We start from the raw sequence: 16,593 nt of genomic DNA, 5'->3' as shown, positions 1-16,593 counted from the left end.
CAGCCCAGAAGAGGCCCCACCAGAAGCAGACCACACTGGCACTGTGATCATGGACTCCCTGCGTCTAGGACTTGGAGAATAACTTTCTGTTGTTTATAAGCACTCAGTTTACTGCACTCTGAATTAAGACAAATGGGTACACACTTTCAGTGGTGCGAGGTGAGAAGTCCTAGAGACCTTATATGCATATAGCTAACACTGCTGCACACTTAAAAATGATTAAGATGGCTAGTTTCACGTTATGTTTTACAATAAAAAAAATATTCCTATGACGCTGAAAATACATAGCAATGGTATCTGACTTCAACACTTACCACGAAGCTGTAGTGAACGAGACAGTGTGGTCCCGGTGCAGTATTGCACCAGGATCAGTGGAGTGCGGAGAACCAGAAATGGACCCCCATGCGGGGTGTTACATCCAACCAAAGAGCTGAGCAATCCAGGGCAGAGAGGACCAACTCTCCAACAATGGCAGAGAACTGGATGGCCATGGGGGGGGGGGGGGAACCTCAACCCGACCTCATATGGTCTGCAAACATACTTAAATGACTATGGACCCAAAAATGTAAAAGCTAACGCTTGAGATCTTTGAGATGGGAACACAGGAGAAAATCTTCACAACCTTAAGATAGGCAGAGATTTCTCGAAGGGATACAGAATGCACTAACTATAAAAGAAAAATTAATCAAATCTTAATCAAAACTAGAACTTCTACTCTTTGAAAGATAATTTAAGAATAAAGACAATTTAAGGCAAACCACAGACTAGGAGAAAACATTCACTGTGTGTAAATCTGACAAAGGATTTTTATCTAGAACATATTTAGAACCCTTACAATAGAGACCATGACAACAATCCCTTTTTTAAAATGGGCAACAGGGGATGGTCCTGGGATTGAGCCCGGTCTATCAGGTTCTCTGCTCAGCAGGGAATCTGCTTCTCCCTCCCCCGGCCCCTCCCACTGCTTGTGTGTGCACCCACTCTGTCAAATAAATAATAAAATCTTTTAAAAAATAAAATGGTGCTTGTGTTCACTCTCTCTCAAATACATAAATAAATCTTTTTTTAACCCCCCCAAATAATAAAATAAAATGGACAAAAAGTTTTAACAAAGTCACAAAAAGAAGATATACAGAGAAGTAGTAATAAAGACACTTAACATCATTAGTCAGAAATATGCAAATTAAAGCCACAGCGGACATGTGAAGGCTAATTTTATGTGTGGTCAACCTGCCTGGGCCACAAAGTGCCCAGAACCTGGGTAGGACACTGCTCTGGGCCCGTCTGGAGAACACCACTGTGAATGGTGGGCTAAGTCAAGCAGGCTACCTGACCACGGCTGCTCCAGCAGCCCTCCTGGGGATCCAGCTTGCCCACTGCAGACCTTCTCAGGCCCTGTAATACCATAAGCCAATTCTTTATGGCCAGGCTTCAACCCCTCTCCCACTCCATTTCTCTCTTCCTTACTGGTTCGTTCTGCTTCTCAGAAGGGCCTGAAGATGGGATGCTACTGTGTGCTAGGAAGACTTCACACCACCCGCCAACCAGGCTGAGGACACTTGGATGTTACTGCTGGCAGGGGTGTGGGGGATCCTCAGGAACAGGGTCTGGCTGTTTCTTATGACAGAAAAACATACACATGCCACATCACTCAGCAATTCCAATCCCAAGAGAAACGACTATGTAATACCCACAAACAGACTCATACACAAATGCGCAGTCGTCTTATTCCTAAACCCGAAGACTGGAACCATCTCAAACATACATCCATGGGGGTGGTAAAGTGGTGGCCACTGCTGGGAGGAAGGGCATACTGGAGCTCAGACACAGGCCGGGGAGGAGTGAGACATGTACAGCCGTGCAGTCCCTGGAGGTGACACTCTCATACCAGCAGACCAACAGGAGGAGCGGTTCTCCACCAGGGACACTACTCCCCAGGGGGCCAGGGGGACAACGTCTGACCTGTCACAACCGGGGTATGGCTGCGAGCTTGCCAAACCACCCAAGGAAATTAAATGGGACAAAGGAAACCTTACCAGTCTACCAAAGAGGAGACGAGACAGACAAGGTAAGACAGGGAGGGTGAGACCACAGTACTGGTACTCACTGTAACTCTGGGCAGCTAGGGGAAGACAACCAGAGCAAGGCATCTTCTGTTTAAAACATCTACCAGAGTAAGCAGACAGACAAGAGATATACACGAGGACAAAGCCACAGAGCAACACGTCCGGCAGAAGTGTGAGTTGCATATACACATACTTTTAGGTTTTCTAGTAGCCACGTTAAGAAAATGGGATGAAATTGATTTTAGTGTATTTTATTTAAATCCAATACACTCAGGGATCCCTGGGTGGCTCAGCGGTTTCGTGCCTGCCTTTGGCCCAGGGCGCGATCCTGGAGTCCCGGGATCGAGTCCCGCGTCGGGCTCCCAGCATGGAGCCTGCTTCTCCCTCTGCCTGTGTCTCTGCCTCTCTCTCTCTCTCTGTGTCTATCATAAATAAATAAAAATAAATATTAAAAAAAATAAATCCAATACACTCCCAAGTATTTCATTTATTAGATACATTATTTTTTCTCTTTGTGCTAAATCTTTAAAAACTAGTGTGCACTTTATTTTAAACTTAGAACACATATTTGGACCAGCAGTATTTTTTTTAAAAAGATTTTATTTTTTCATGAAAGACACAGAGAAAGAGACACAGGCAGGGGGAGAGGCAGGCTCCCTGTGGGGAGCCTGATGTGAGACTCGATCCCAGGACCCCAGGATCACGACCTGAGCCAAAGGCAGAGGCTCAGCTGCTGAGCCACCCAGATGCCCCTGGATGAGCAACATTTCAAACACTTAACAGCCACATGGGGCTTAGTACTACTGGTACTGGATAGTGTAGCTGCAGAAAACCTACGCTGGGCTCTGGGGGCAACTTGAGCCCCATACCCGGCTGGCAGGGAGTGTGTGAAGGATGGAGGGGAATTTGACAGCAGTCATCAAAACTGTGCCTAACCTCTGACCTGGCTATTTGAATTATGTGGATTTATCCTAAAAGCTAACTCCACATGTATGCAGAGTTGCAGGTCATGGACACCTGCCCAAGGCCGGCCAGCACTGTGCATGAGCACTTTTTTTCTTCTTATGTAGGCTCCCCGATGAGCATGGATTTAAACTCACAACCCTGAGATCAGGAGTCAGACGCTTAATCAATTGAGCCACCCAGGCGTCCCTGCATGAGTGCTCTTTGTCTGTTAAGTTGAATTGTACAAAACTGCTGTTAGGCCATCATTATTTTACCAGGTTTTAATTGAGATATAACTCAGATACCATAATATTCATCCTCTTAAAGTGTACAAGTTAGTAGTTTTCAATATACTCACAAGGTTGTACAACTACCACCAGAAAATATTTCCAGAATGTTTCATCAACTCAAAGAGAAATCCTGTACCTATGGAAGTCCTTCCCACAGCCAGGCAACCAACCACTAATAATCTACTTCCTACCTATACGAATCTGCCCAGTGTAGACATTTCATACAAATGGAGTCATACATTCTATGGTGTTTCGTCTGTCATTCTAAACTTAACATAGTGTTTTCATGGTTCAGCCACAATGTAATGTGTATTTCATTCCCCCCCCCTTTTTTTAAAGATTTTCTATTTGTTTGACAGAAAGCATGAACACTCAGGAGTGGCAGGTGGAGGGAGAGGGAGAAGCAGGCTCCCTGGAGCAGGGAGCCTGATGCAGGATTAGATCCCAGTTGTGGTTTTCGATTTGAATTTCATTAATGAATAATAATGTTGAGTATTTTCTCATATGCTTATTAGCCATTTATATATCTTCTCTGGAAAAGTCTATTCAAATCATTTGCTCATTTTTAAATAGGGTTGTCTTCACATTGTTGAAGTAGATTAGTAGATTCTGGATATTACTAGATTCTTATCAGATTAGATTCTGGATATTACTAGATTCTTATCAGATGTGACATGCAAATATTTCTCTCCATTCTGTCCTTGGAAGCACAAGCTTTTCACTTCTGAAATCCAACCTACAATTTTGTTTCCTGCTTTAGGTGTTATACCTAAGAATCTTAGCTCTTACATTTAACTGATTCATTTTGACTTAATGCTTGTATACGGTGTGAAGGAAGGACTTAACTTCATTCTTTTGCATGTGGATATCCAGTTGTCTTGGAACTATGTGTTGAAAAGCCTCTCCCTTCCCTATGTAACTGTCCTGGTACCCTTATTGAGAATTATGTATGGGCTCATGTCTGGACTCTCAGTTCTAGCCCACTGATCTTTAGCCTTTCAACCAGTAATCAAGAAGTATAGTTTGTAATAAGTTTTGAAACCAGGAAATAGGACTCCTACAACTTTGTTCTTTTTTAAGATTGTTACTGTTTGAATGTTTGGGTACCCCAAAAATTCATGTTGAAGCCCTAATCCCCAATGTGATGGTATCTGGAGTTGGGGCATTTGAAACACTAATTAGCTTTAGATGACATCACAAGTGTGGGGACTCCATAATGGGATCAATGTTCTCATAAGAGGAAAAGACGAGCAAGAAGGCAGCCATCTGCAAACCAAAGAGGGTCTCCAGGAACCAAATCTGTTAGCACCCTGGTCTTGGCCCTCTTGGACTCCAGAAACGCAAGAAATAAATGTCTGTTGTCTAAGTCACTCTGGTCTACGGTATTTTGTTATAGCAGCCTGACTGGTCTCAGACGGTTATTTTGGCTATTCTGGATCCCTTGCATTTCATGTGAATTTTAGGACTGGCTTCCTTTTCCTTTTCCTTTCCTTTCCTTTTTTCTTTTCTTTTTTCCTTTCCTTTCCCTTTCCTTTCCCTTCCCCTTTTCCTTTCCTTTCTTTTCTTTCTTTCTCTCTCTTTCTTTCTCAAGATTTTATTTATTTATTCATAGAGACCCAGAGAGAGAATGAGAGGCAGAGACACAGGCAGAGGGAGAAGCAGGCTCCATGCAGAGAGCCCAACGTGGGACTTGATCCAGGGTCTCCAGGATCATGCCCTGGGCTGCAGGCGGCGGTAAACCGCTGCGCCACCAGGGCTGCCCTTTATTTCTTTTTTAAATATTTTATTTATTTATTCATGAGAGACACACAGAGAGAGAGGCAGAGACACAGGGTGAGGGAGAAGCAGGCTCCTCACAGGGACCCCGACGTGGGACTTGATCCTGGATCCTGGGATCGTGCCCTGAGTTGAAGGCAGATGCTCAACTGCTGAGCCACCCAGGCATCCCTCTGCTTCTTAATTTCTGCAAAAGAGCCAGCTAGTATTTAAGGTAGCAATAAATTGATCTACAGATTCAACCCAAACAAAAAGTCGATTATTTCTAAATATTTTATTACTTTTCATGCTATTATAAATAAAATTTTTTCTTCATTCCTTCTCGATTGTTCATATCTAGGGTATAAAACTACAACTTATTTTTATTTATTTTTTAAAATTTTACTTACGTTCAATTTGCCAACATAACACCCAGCGCTCATCTCATCATGTGCCCTTCTTAATGCCCGTCACCCAGTTACCCCATTCCCCACCCACCTCCCCTCCTGCAACCCTTTGTTTGTTTCTCAGAGTTAGGAGTCTCTCATGATTTGTCTTCTAAAACTTAATTTATTTTTAAGATTTTATTTATTTATTCATGAGACACAGAGAGAGAGAGAAAGAGACACAAGCAGAGGGAGAAGCAGGCTCCATGCAGGGAGCCTGACGTGGGACTCAATCCCGGGTCTACAGGATTATGCCCTGGGCCGAAGGCGGCACTAAACTGCTGAGCCACCCAGGCTGCCCTAAAATTTATTTTTATATACTTATCTTGTATCCTGCAACATGGCTGAACTAGTTTATTAGTTCTAGTTCTAATAAGTTCTGTTTGTATGTGTGTATATTACTTAGGACTTTTCATAGATAAGATCACATCTGAAAATAGAGTTTTATTTCTTCCTTTCCAATCTGAACGTCTGTTACTTCTTTTTCTTGCCTAACTGCCCTGATTACAATCTCCAAGAAAATGCTGAATTAGAAGTGGCCAGAATGGACATCCTTGCCTCTTTCTTTCAGGGGAAAAGTTAGTCTTTTACCACTAAGCATGATGTTAACTGTGGTTTTTGCAAAGGTGTTCTTTATCAGGTTGAGGAAGTTCTCTCCTTTTCCTAGTTGTTGAATGTTTCTATCATGAAAAAGTGTTGGATTCTGTCAAGTGTTGTTGTTGTTTGTGTCTATTAAGATGATCATGTAGCTTTTGTCCTTTATACTATTGTGGTATAAATATAAACATTGCTTAAAAATGTGGTGTACGTATAAACATTGCTTTTTGCATGTTGAACTGACCTTGCATTCCTGGGGTAAATCCCATTTAGTCATGGTACATAATCCTTTTCATATGTTGTCAGGTAGTTTGCTAGCACATTATTGAGGATTTTAACACCTATATTCATTCATATGGAATACTGGTCTGCAATTTTCTTGGATAACTGTCTGGTTTTGTTATAAGGGTAATACCTCACAGAATGAGTTGGGAAATGTTCCTCTCTCTCCTATTTTTTGGAAGAGTCTGTTAAGGATCAGTGCTAATTCTTCTTTAAACATTTACTAGAATTCACCAGTGAAGCAGCTTGATCCTGGGCTTTTCTTTATGGAAAGCTTTTTTTCCCCCCCTAATCTCTTTACATGTATAAGCCTATTCAGCCATTGTCTTTTAACCCACAAAATAACAATTTTACATGGTTTAATCCAATAAATTTTCCCTTTGTGCTCCTTGTCCAACACTCAGCAAGGAAGAGAGGTCTTGGATCTTTCTCATCAATGTGAAGTAGCTCTTTTATTTTTATTCATATTTGGTGGCTTTTTAAAATTGTTATTTGCTTTCAAATTCTGGTTCTATTTTATCTGGGTACACCAAAGATTTAAACTTGTATTAATCAAATCTACTCAATTTTTCCTCGGTAATTTGTTATATTGTAGCTTTTAAGATCACAAGATTTCTCTGGTAGTTAGCTGATGTTAAATTCTATTTCCTTCAGTACATCTTTCCCTTCAGTGACTCATAAAAAGTAATCCTTCCTGTTTTCATAATTGAAACCCAATCTGGCAAACACCATAAGTTAAGATTTGTATAAAACATCTGTACTTTCACCCAGCTCTATAGCAATCCTCCTACACTGTGTCATTTGCTTTAGTATGTGTTTCTTCAAACCTTCTCCAATGTTTGCTGTGGGTTTTCTGACAGTATTTGCTGACAAAGAAATGCATCTCAGTTTGTCATCATAATGTTTTCAGCCATTTTTACCAGCAGGAAGGAAGTATTTCCCCAACTTCATGGGGCTTTTTATCTTTCACAAAGAGGAAACCTCCAGAAGAGGTTTCTAACTATTTATCACAAGGCTAGTAACATCTTCTAATATGTCAGATTGAGCCCTGAGTGGCAGTAGACATCTATGTCCTGGAGAGTTCTGCCTCATGTTCCTGTGTGTGACATGGGACAGTCTCCCAAATCACAGTGCCTTCCTGTTTCCTGGGCTTATCTCTCAAACACAGCACATACCCTGAGGGAAGCTCATGCAGTTTCAAATAGGCTTCTTGAAAAAATAACATTTCTGGTCAGCTTCTAGGGGGCTGTGAAGAGAAAGACCTTTCACTTGACAATGTGGCTGACAGAGCTTGAGGCGGGAAGAGCACTGCCCTCTTCCCTCGGTGCAGGACTGTCTCAACTGCCATCCACTGGGTACTTGCAAAAATCTTTCCATGCTACTGGTCTGTTTTAGAAAAGGAGGTATGAGTAAAGCAATACGAGCTGCAAATCTGAGTCACCCAGCACGCATACAACGCAGCGTAGTACCAGCAACATAAATGAGCATGGTGGGAGCACCAGGGCAATGCCTCCATGTAGTCAAGTGCCCTCATGTCTTGGGACGGGCTCACTGCCCAAATACAACACACCAACTGCAAATAGGCACCAGTACCGACCTGTATACGTTAACACTAGCAAAGCAGGCTTCTTTACTGTTTGGCTATGATGTATGGCTGGAGGCAGGACTTCTGTCTCTTGCGTCAGGCAGGGCCCCACCCTTCTTGCTGCTTCCCTGATTACAAATAAGAAATATGTGATCAATGGGACACCTGGGTGGCTCAGCGGTTGAGCATCTGCCTTTGGCTCAGGGCATGATCCCACAGTCCCACATCGGGCTCCCTGCATAGAGCCTGCTTCTCCCTCTGCCTATGTCTCTGCCTCTCTGTGTCTCTCATGAATAAATAAATAAAATCTTTTTTTAAAAAAGTATGTTATCAAGCACAAAAAATGTCAGATGGTATCTCCCATCATCAGTAGGTTCAGACAGACACAACCCTCTCTGCTGACGCTGGTCCCCCTTTACGCCTTTTACTAAGAAACCATGTTGTGTCTCCTTCAGTGTTTGTCACACTATCCTGTAAAGCTTACCTTGGTATTTTATTTCTGTTGCTGTTAGGTTATCGTGAATGGGTATGTTCCCTCGAGGTGCTTTGACTGGTTATTGCTGACAGAAAAGTGATGATCTTTGTATATTTTTCATGTCCCCAGTTACTGTGCTGAACTTTCTCATTAATTGTAGTAGTTTTCCAATTTGTGTTCTCTGGGTACAAAAACAAACTGTCTCATCCATTCGAAGTTACATTTACTTCTGTTTCTATTTTTACTTCTTTGGACAGAATTGCCAAAATAATATTTATTTTTTATTATTTTTTAAAAAGATTTTTATTTTTTCATGAGAGATACAGGGAAAGAGAGAGGGGGGCAGAGACATAGGCAGAGGGAGAAGCAGACTCCATGCAGGGAGCCCAATGTGGGACTCGATCCTGGGACTCCAGGATCACACCCTGGGCCAAAGGCAGGTGCTAGACCGCTGAGCCACCCAGGGATCCCCCACCAAAATAATTAATAGTTCATTTGTTCACTGAAGAATTATCTCCTCTCTGCCCTCCACAAAGCTTACAATTCCCGGGGTTAGAAACAAAGAAGCAAAATACGATGACAGTTAATAGCTAAGGAGAAAAATAGAGCAGGATTCCCAGTTTAAATAAGGTGATCTTTCTGAGACGGTGATACCTGAGCAAAGATCCCAGAAGGTGAGGGGTTAAGATAGATGAACACCTGGAGGAAGAGGATTCCAGGCTGCAGGCAAAGTAGGCAAAGTAAACAAGTCCAAAGGATCTGAGAGCTTGCCTTGCCAGCACACCTTCCAGCAGCAAGGAAGCCACCAAGGTTAAGTGCCCAAGGGGAGTGGAGGTGGAGGAAGAAGAGGAAGAGATGGCAGGGGTCAAGTCACAGGGTTCTTGTTCTATACCCCAAGTAAAACAGGAAGCTACAAGGACAGGATAGTGGCATTGTCTGGTACAGTGACATGGCGGCTGTGCTGGGCAGAACTGAGACTAGACGAGCCTACTTTAACCCAAAAAGAGATGGTGGCTGTGGGTGTGGTGGCAGGAAGAAAGAAGGTTAGACGCAAATTCTGAGCACATGCTGGAGCTAGAGGGGAAGCACGTATGGATGCAAGCTGTGAGGACAGAGGAGTCAAGGCTTTTACCTGATACAAGGAAAATGGTGAGGAGATTTGAGAAGGGGGCAGGTAAGTTAAGAAGTTCAGATCTACATATGCTGAGCTACCTCACAGAGATGCAAACGAGGTTACTGGATCTGCACTCTGTGGTTGGGGAGCTCACCATTTGGGAGTCACTGGTATGCACAGAGGGTGCTCAAAGCACGAGACCACACAAGATCACCAATACACTGAGTGGTCACACTGAGGAGGAACCTGGCCTGCCCTGACTCTGTGTCAGGGAGGAGGGGCCATCAGTGGGTGCTCACCGCAAGACACCATAAGGATTACTGGAGACCTGGCCAAAGCACTGTCAGGGAGGGAAGAAGCAGAACACGGCTCCCTGTCCTGAGGAGCACGGAGTCTAAGGTGGGCCTCTGACAGAAAAGCAAACAAACAGACCAGAGGCAGTTCCTCCAACTCTGATTAAAGCTGTAAAGAAAATAAAATAGAGGAAGGGACAGAGCACAGCAGGAATAACAAACCCCATCTTACTCAGGGCCAGGGCAGCAATAAGCCCACCACCAGGCTGTTTAAAGTCCCTTTGAAGCTAGATATAGCCAACCACAAGCTCTGACCTCTGAGCTGAAGCATAAATGCTGAATAGCACTTCTGGGAGGCCTCGTGGAGGGAGCTGGCACCTTCCCCCTTCCCCTCCCTCGTTCATGTGCCCGCAATAGGACTGGAGCCCCACAGGCAACGTGGACCAACAAGGAAATCACAGATCACAGGAAGAATGCAGGAAACAGGCGTCAGAAACACTTCCAGGGTTTTTTAACAACCCTGAACAAGTGGCAAGACGACACTATTTTCACCTGGGATGGGGCTGGCTTGTGCCAGGAACACCTAGGTTTGGGGCAGGAAGGCCAAGGTCAGGAGCCGCTGGGTTTCACACGCAGTATCTCCCATTCCCTGCCCAGAGGTGTGAAGACACCCAGCAGCTGGCCAACAATGGAGGGCCTGGCTGGAGGCAGCAGTTGGAGGCCAGAACACAGACACTTCTCCAGGGCTGGCTGCCGCCATGAAAGACAGCGACCCCCAGGCTAGAGGATGCAAAGTGGCAGTAAAGGGGTCTGAGGAAGACCAGCCCTAAGAGAAAGACAGAGAATGTCAGCAGGGGGGCAAGTGAAAGAGGCGACTGCCCAGCAACTGGCCACTTTGCAGTGTCAAGGTGACTGTGACCTTGACAAACACATTTTCATGGAACGTTAGGGCAAAATGTTAAACTTGGACCAGGAGAGATACATGGGAGGAGGGCCCAGGGAAAGGTGGCAGCAACTGGAGGCATAGGGCAATCAGAGCCATGTGCACACTGATAAAACCCAGCAAGAAGGGAAACTGAGGCAGGAGGGAAGACATGCAAGTGCTGGAGGCACATGCAAGGTGAGACAGCTCCCCCAGAAGCTGTGGGCAGACACGAGGAGGGCGGTAGCTGTCCCGAGTAACACGTGGGTGAGGTGTGGTGCTGTGTGGGCTGGGAGGCGCAGGCAGGACATGGGGGCCGTGCAGCACTTGGGGTTCGTAGTCAGGAGGTGACGGTCAGCAGACTGTCAGCACAGGTGGGTGTTGTTCTCATTAACCACATTCAGCAGAATAGTATGGGTGTTAAACTATTTAATAATGTTTAGTTTCCATCAGTTGTTATTGAAACAGTGAATCTTTTTTTCAGAAAGCTTTCCAACTAATGGTCCCCAATTCTAAACAACACACACCTGGAGAAACCTGACAGGTGCCCTGGCAGACATACCAGCATCAAGCAGTCCCCCTCATTTCAACAATCCCGTAGAAAATTCAGAGACACAGGAGGAGTACGGAGCAGCCATACTGAGGGGGGCACATGCCGCGCACACCAGCCAGACTCCTTCCTTCTTCTGGTGCTCAGGCCTCATGCCAGCTAGATCCCTGATTCGGCTGACACACACCCATGGTCCATGGCAGGGTCCCAGCCTCAGGGTTCCATGGTCACAACCTCTGTGCGGCTCTGGAACACCCTGAGTCCTATCGCTCCAACGGAAGCAGGGTCTGCCCAGACTTACACATCGCCCACAGACCTTTACCCCAAAATGCAAGGGCCCTGGTCACCCACGGAAGACTATCACACCCCCCACAGGCTCCCAGCCCTCCCACTGTCCCATGCATGCCTGACTCTGCTCATTCAAGGATTGAAAACACTTTCGTCCACTTAATGCCTCCCTCCTGCCAGGCCTAGGGGTGCCAGGAGTGGCCAGCCTGCAGAGGTTCTTCAGGAGCAGCAAGGCCTTCAGGGCATGGTGCCTCAGCTCTGGGTGCCTGGTGGTGTGGCTCTGTGACAGAGAAGCACCCCCAAGTACCACCTTCAGACCTAATGCTAAACATCTGAGGCACAGCTGCCCCTCCCCACTGCGGCTGGGGTCTGAAATGCCTCTAGCTTCCCCCCGCTGCTACAGAGAGCGGGGCATTGGGAAGCTCTCCCTTTCCTGGCCTGAAGCTTGTTTAAAAGAACACAAACACAAGCAGCCCACCCTGACATGGATCCGCCCCTGTCCCTGAAGGCCCACACCACCCAGTGTCTCCTCTGTGGTCAATGACCTGAGCAGGGGATCCCTGGGTGGCGCAGCGGTTTGGCGCCTGCCTTTGGCCCAGGGCGCGATCCTGGAGACCCGGGATAGAATCCCACGTCGGGCTCCCGGTGCATGGAGCCTGCCTCCTCTCTCTCTCTCTCTCTCTCTCTCTCTCTGTGTGACTATCATAAAAAAAAAAAAATGACCTGAGCAGTCACGTGGGAGACAAGAAGGTCAAGAGGACACAGAGGGTAAGACGGCATTTCAACCATGCTCTCGCTCTGGCAGGATTCGGAGACTCTTTTGGGTAAGAGCAGACAGCGCTCTAGAGCCTGAGAAGAGGAAGAGAATCATGCTTAGGTGCCTGCCCCTGCATCCTTGAAGAAATACAACCACCTCTGAGAGACGGAATGGCTCACTCTCTGTAAACAAAAAAACCTAAAGTAAAAAGAAGTTACCCAGGTTCCTGCCACCCTCTTAGACTCAGGATATTTGTCTCTTAAGACCAAGTGCTTATGTTTACGGCTGTTCCTCAAACTTGAGAACACATGATGCCCTAAATCCAGCCAAGACCAAGTGGAAAAGTGCACCGAAAGTTATAACTTAAGGCATATAATTGGCACCCAGACTTTCTACAACAGGCACAGACCCAGGCTTTGAAACTGCAGACCAGGATTTGGTCAACAAGACTGTCACCAAATTAAAAGCAGAACATTTCAACAATCCTATACAGAGTTCAGAGACACAGCAGAATGTGGGGTCCGCCCACAGACCCAGCTAAGAGCAATGCCTCTGCTCCCCAGCCCATCATGTGTGAGGAAGAGGGCAGCTGGGATGGGGTCTGAGCTGGGTCAGGCTAGGGCCCACCTGGCTGGGAGGACCGACAGGCCCAGGGAGGCCCCAGGTGAGCACAGAGATAGGCACAGGGGAGTCTAAGGGGAGGAGTCAGAGTCCAGAGCCAGGTCTCCCAGGGACCAATGCCAGACCATTCCTTTCTCCTGGGCTGGGAAGACCCCCACCTGATTTGGGTAGCAGTAAAGGTCTCTAAAATACGATTTTACTTCAGCTCTCTGAAGGGGAAAAAACAGAAGTCAATACACCAAAATATTAACAGGATAATTAGCAGAATAATTTGGAAAGTAGACAGAAGTTACTTTTATTAAAAAAAGACACCACAGTTCAAGGTCACAGGTGAAGACTCATAGCCAGGCCCAGGACACAAAGGTGTGTCCCAAGAGCCCTCCTCTCCCCGCTATTGTAAGAACATAAAAACAAGTTCCACAAAGCAAAATCCAGTCCAGTGGTTCTCACTAGGGTGATTTTGTCCCCCAGGGGACATCTGGCAATGTCTGGAGACATCCAGGGGTGTGCTACTGGTATCTGGTGGGCAGAAGCCAGGGGTGCTACTAAATATCCTATAATACGCAGCCCCCGCTACAAAGAATCACCCAGCCTGAAGGACCACAGGGATTGAGACCTGTGTTGGTCCACCTGGCCCCAGAATGGAGGGCTCAGTGAGAAGGTGCCCAGCTCAGCCCCTGTGGGCAGCAGTGTCTCACAGCTGTGCCATCCTCTTCCCACCATGTCAGGAGGTAAGACCAAGACCAGGGCCCACCAGGTACCCAGAGCCCCCCAGAAGCTCTGGGGCTATGAGGAACCTGCCCGATGTGCCAATCCTCTCAAGAACAAGGAATCTCCATCGTGACAAGAAGGCAATGAGGACTGGGCTCATTACCCTGCAGGCGAGTGCGCTTGATACACCTCCCAGCACTCTAGCCCCTTGACCCCCACTCCCTTCTCCCTGATATCCGTATAGTGGCCCTGCTACCAAGGCATCTGTATCTGGACCTCACTCTAGACTATGCCCAGCATGGCTCATCTAAGTGTTCTGGAGATCTCTGTATTAATTTACACTCCTGAGTCAAGGATCCCTAGTTTCTCAGTGAAACTTCCTCATTATCCATGAGGAATCACTCCTGAAAACATCTAGAAGAAAATGTTAGCTCTCAACAGTGACACATGTATCAATGGATTACAGATGATCTAGATAATCTGTGAGGGAAAGTGTCGGAAGTAGCTACTCTGATGTCAAACATTTGTTTGAATAATTCTAAAGCAGAAGTAAAACTGTCTAACCTGGCAAGCTCACCTGACCTGACACTAGTATTTCTTTACCTACCTAAGTATCTACAGGATGACTTTTAATCAGAGGCTATTTGATAACTCTGGAAATCAATCACATTCAGGATTTTGAAATCACAGAAGAGAATTTGGGAGGGGGAATCCCTTTCTGTCTGACGTTGCCCACACATATCAGCCAGTACCAGAAATGATGAACTGCCACTGTTCCGTCAGTTCTAGCGACAGGCCTGGTGGTGGGCTAAGACAACAGGTTAGAAATTAACGGCTCTGCCACGAAAGCCTCCTACTTATTTATTTAATTTTTTGTTGTGGGGGAGGAGGCATAAACATCAATCCAAAGGATGTTTCATTGGGGGCCTCAGGTGGCATGATGTCATGGTTTCTCTGAGCCACAGGGTCTTCAATGAGTTGAATATAAAAGGGCCAACCACCTACTCCTGAAAGGGCCCAGAGAAGAGGCATCTGGTACCTGTCAGCAGGGGTGCCCTGCCCTCCCTGGTCAGACAAGGCACGGAACACAGCACTGCTCGACCGCTGGTCAGTGAAAAGCAGCAGCTTCACTTCTGCTTCCCGGTGACCACTGTATTGGCATCTTGTAAAGAGGGCCAGCACTGCTCCAGGCAGCATGGACTCCCTCAGCTCACCCAAGGTGGCATGGGTGCTACAATCCCCACTGGACAGGAGTCAGCAATCTCAGAGCAGGTAAGCACCCTGCCGGAGGTATCCCAGGAAGCCATGAACACAGCGGGGTGGTCTTCAGACCCTGGCAGAGGAGCCAAGTGCTCACAGCAGCCCCACCCCACCTCACCCACCACCACCTGTCAGCAGTAAGCTGGATAGGGATGCCCGGGTCTTCCAGGAGAAGAAGGAAGTCATGGTTCTCTTGGGAATGCTACGACCTTGATCTCCTAAGGACCTCGCTTCCAGGTGCTTTGTTCTCATCACCATCAAATCCTCTGCTAACCAGGTGGGGAGCAAGTGCGTGCCCTACTACTAGACACACATACTTCATGCTCATGCTAACTCAAGGCTTGGCCTAGAGGCCACCCAAGGTCACGCAGCTGGTAACCCAGTGGCAAGGGCTGTATTTCAGGTTTGTTATTGCTCCACGAGACGGGTTCCCAATGAGGTCGTTAGGTCCCTCCTCACAGGTTCCCTAATTAGAGCCTAGCAGCCAGCTCATCCACACCTGCTGACGTGAGCTTCCGGGGGGACAGCTGGACACAGCCCCGAATCTCGTCGGCACGCTTGCTAGGCGCCGCGACCCCGCTCCCTGGAAACCCCGGCCTCCACCCAGCCCCCGTCACCAGTCTGGCTACCGCCAGAAATGTCACTCACGCGGGACACTTCGTGCCTTTTTTTTTTTTTTTTTTAAGGTTTAAGGGGCCACAATCGGGCTCCGCAGGGCGAAGCGGGGCGCCAGACGCGCTCCACGCCCTGCCACGAAGTCCTCGAAGGCCGGGCAGGCCATGGACGGCCCCCCCGCCACACCCGCCCGGCCCGCAGGCTCCGGCCCCCTGAGCCCCGCCGCCGCCGGGGAGCCCCGCAGGCCGGCCGGCCTCACAGCCCCCCGGACCCGGGGATGCCGGCCCGCAGACCCCCAGACCCTGGGCAAGCCGGCTCTGCAGCCCCTCAGACTCTGGGGAGCGCGGCCCTGCCGAACCCTGCAGCCCGCGGAACTCGGGAGCCCGCCCCGAAGACACCCCAAGGCCCTCTAGACCCGGGAGGCCGTCCCGCAGACCCCCCCAGACCCCGCCCGGTGCCCCAGGCCCCACCCTGCCCCCCTCCCTCCCCTTGTTCCCCCCGCGGTCCGCGGGCACTGGCCAAGCGCGGCCGCCCCCCCGGCCCGCAGACCCCACCTTGAGGGTCGGGTACTCCTGCACCTTCAGGGTCATGGAGAGCTGAGCAGCTGACTCCTGCACCGCCATCTTGAATCGGCCAAAACATTAGTGGGTGGGGGAAGCGCCGCGCGCGGCACGCCGGGTAGTGACGTCGCGCCCTCCGGCGGGGGCGGGGCGGAGGCGGGCCGGGCCGGGCCTGGCCGGCGCGTCTGTTCCAATCGCGTCTGCCCACCAGGCAGTGGCTGCGGAAGAAGGCGGGGCCGCGGTGTGCGCGCGGAGAGGCGTCCGGCCCGACCAATCACCTCTGGCCTGCCTCTCGTTCAGCCAATCAGCGGGAAGCCCGCTGGGCGGTTTCCTCCTTGAACTCGCTGCGGGGAAGGACGGGCTCTGCTGCCGGGAAGCTCGCCCAGGTCCCTGCATCTGAGCGCGGGCGGTTCAGAGCAACCCCAGGGCTGGGGGCTGGGGGCTGGGGGCTGGGGGGTGGA

At 48.2% G+C, this 16,593-nt stretch overlaps 1 protein-coding gene and 1 long non-coding RNA gene across 3 annotated transcripts in view; both read right to left on the bottom strand.

Moving 5' to 3' along the window:
- Nucleotides 1-16,259, bottom strand: part of MAEA (macrophage erythroblast attacher, E3 ubiquitin ligase) — a 35,590-nt gene extending 19,331 nt beyond the window's left edge. For both annotated transcript variants that reach the window (XM_055326045.1, XM_055326046.1), the window contains exon 1: nt 16,127-16,259. In XM_055326045.1, coding sequence (XP_055182020.1) covers nt 16,127-16,195 — 69 coding nt within the window. In that variant the 5' untranslated portion in view covers nt 16,196-16,259. The remainder of the gene's footprint in view (nt 1-16,126) is intronic.
- LOC129510142 (uncharacterized) lies at nt 1,031-15,715 on the bottom strand. The gene is made up of 3 exons (XR_008664542.1): nt 12,332-15,715; nt 7,979-8,094; nt 1,031-2,488 (listed from the first exon to the last, which is right to left on the bottom strand). It is a non-coding gene; the product is annotated as an uncharacterized LOC129510142 (long non-coding RNA).
- Nucleotides 16,260-16,593: the final 334 nt, after the last annotated feature.

This window comes from Nyctereutes procyonoides, unplaced genomic scaffold (assembly GCF_905146905.1).
Source record: "Nyctereutes procyonoides isolate TBG_1078 unplaced genomic scaffold, NYPRO_anot_genome, whole genome shotgun sequence".
Taxonomy (NCBI): domain Eukaryota; kingdom Metazoa; phylum Chordata; class Mammalia; order Carnivora; family Canidae; genus Nyctereutes; species Nyctereutes procyonoides.
The sequence above is the reverse complement of the archived record's forward strand: the minus strand, read 5'-3'. Positions and strand labels throughout refer to the sequence as shown.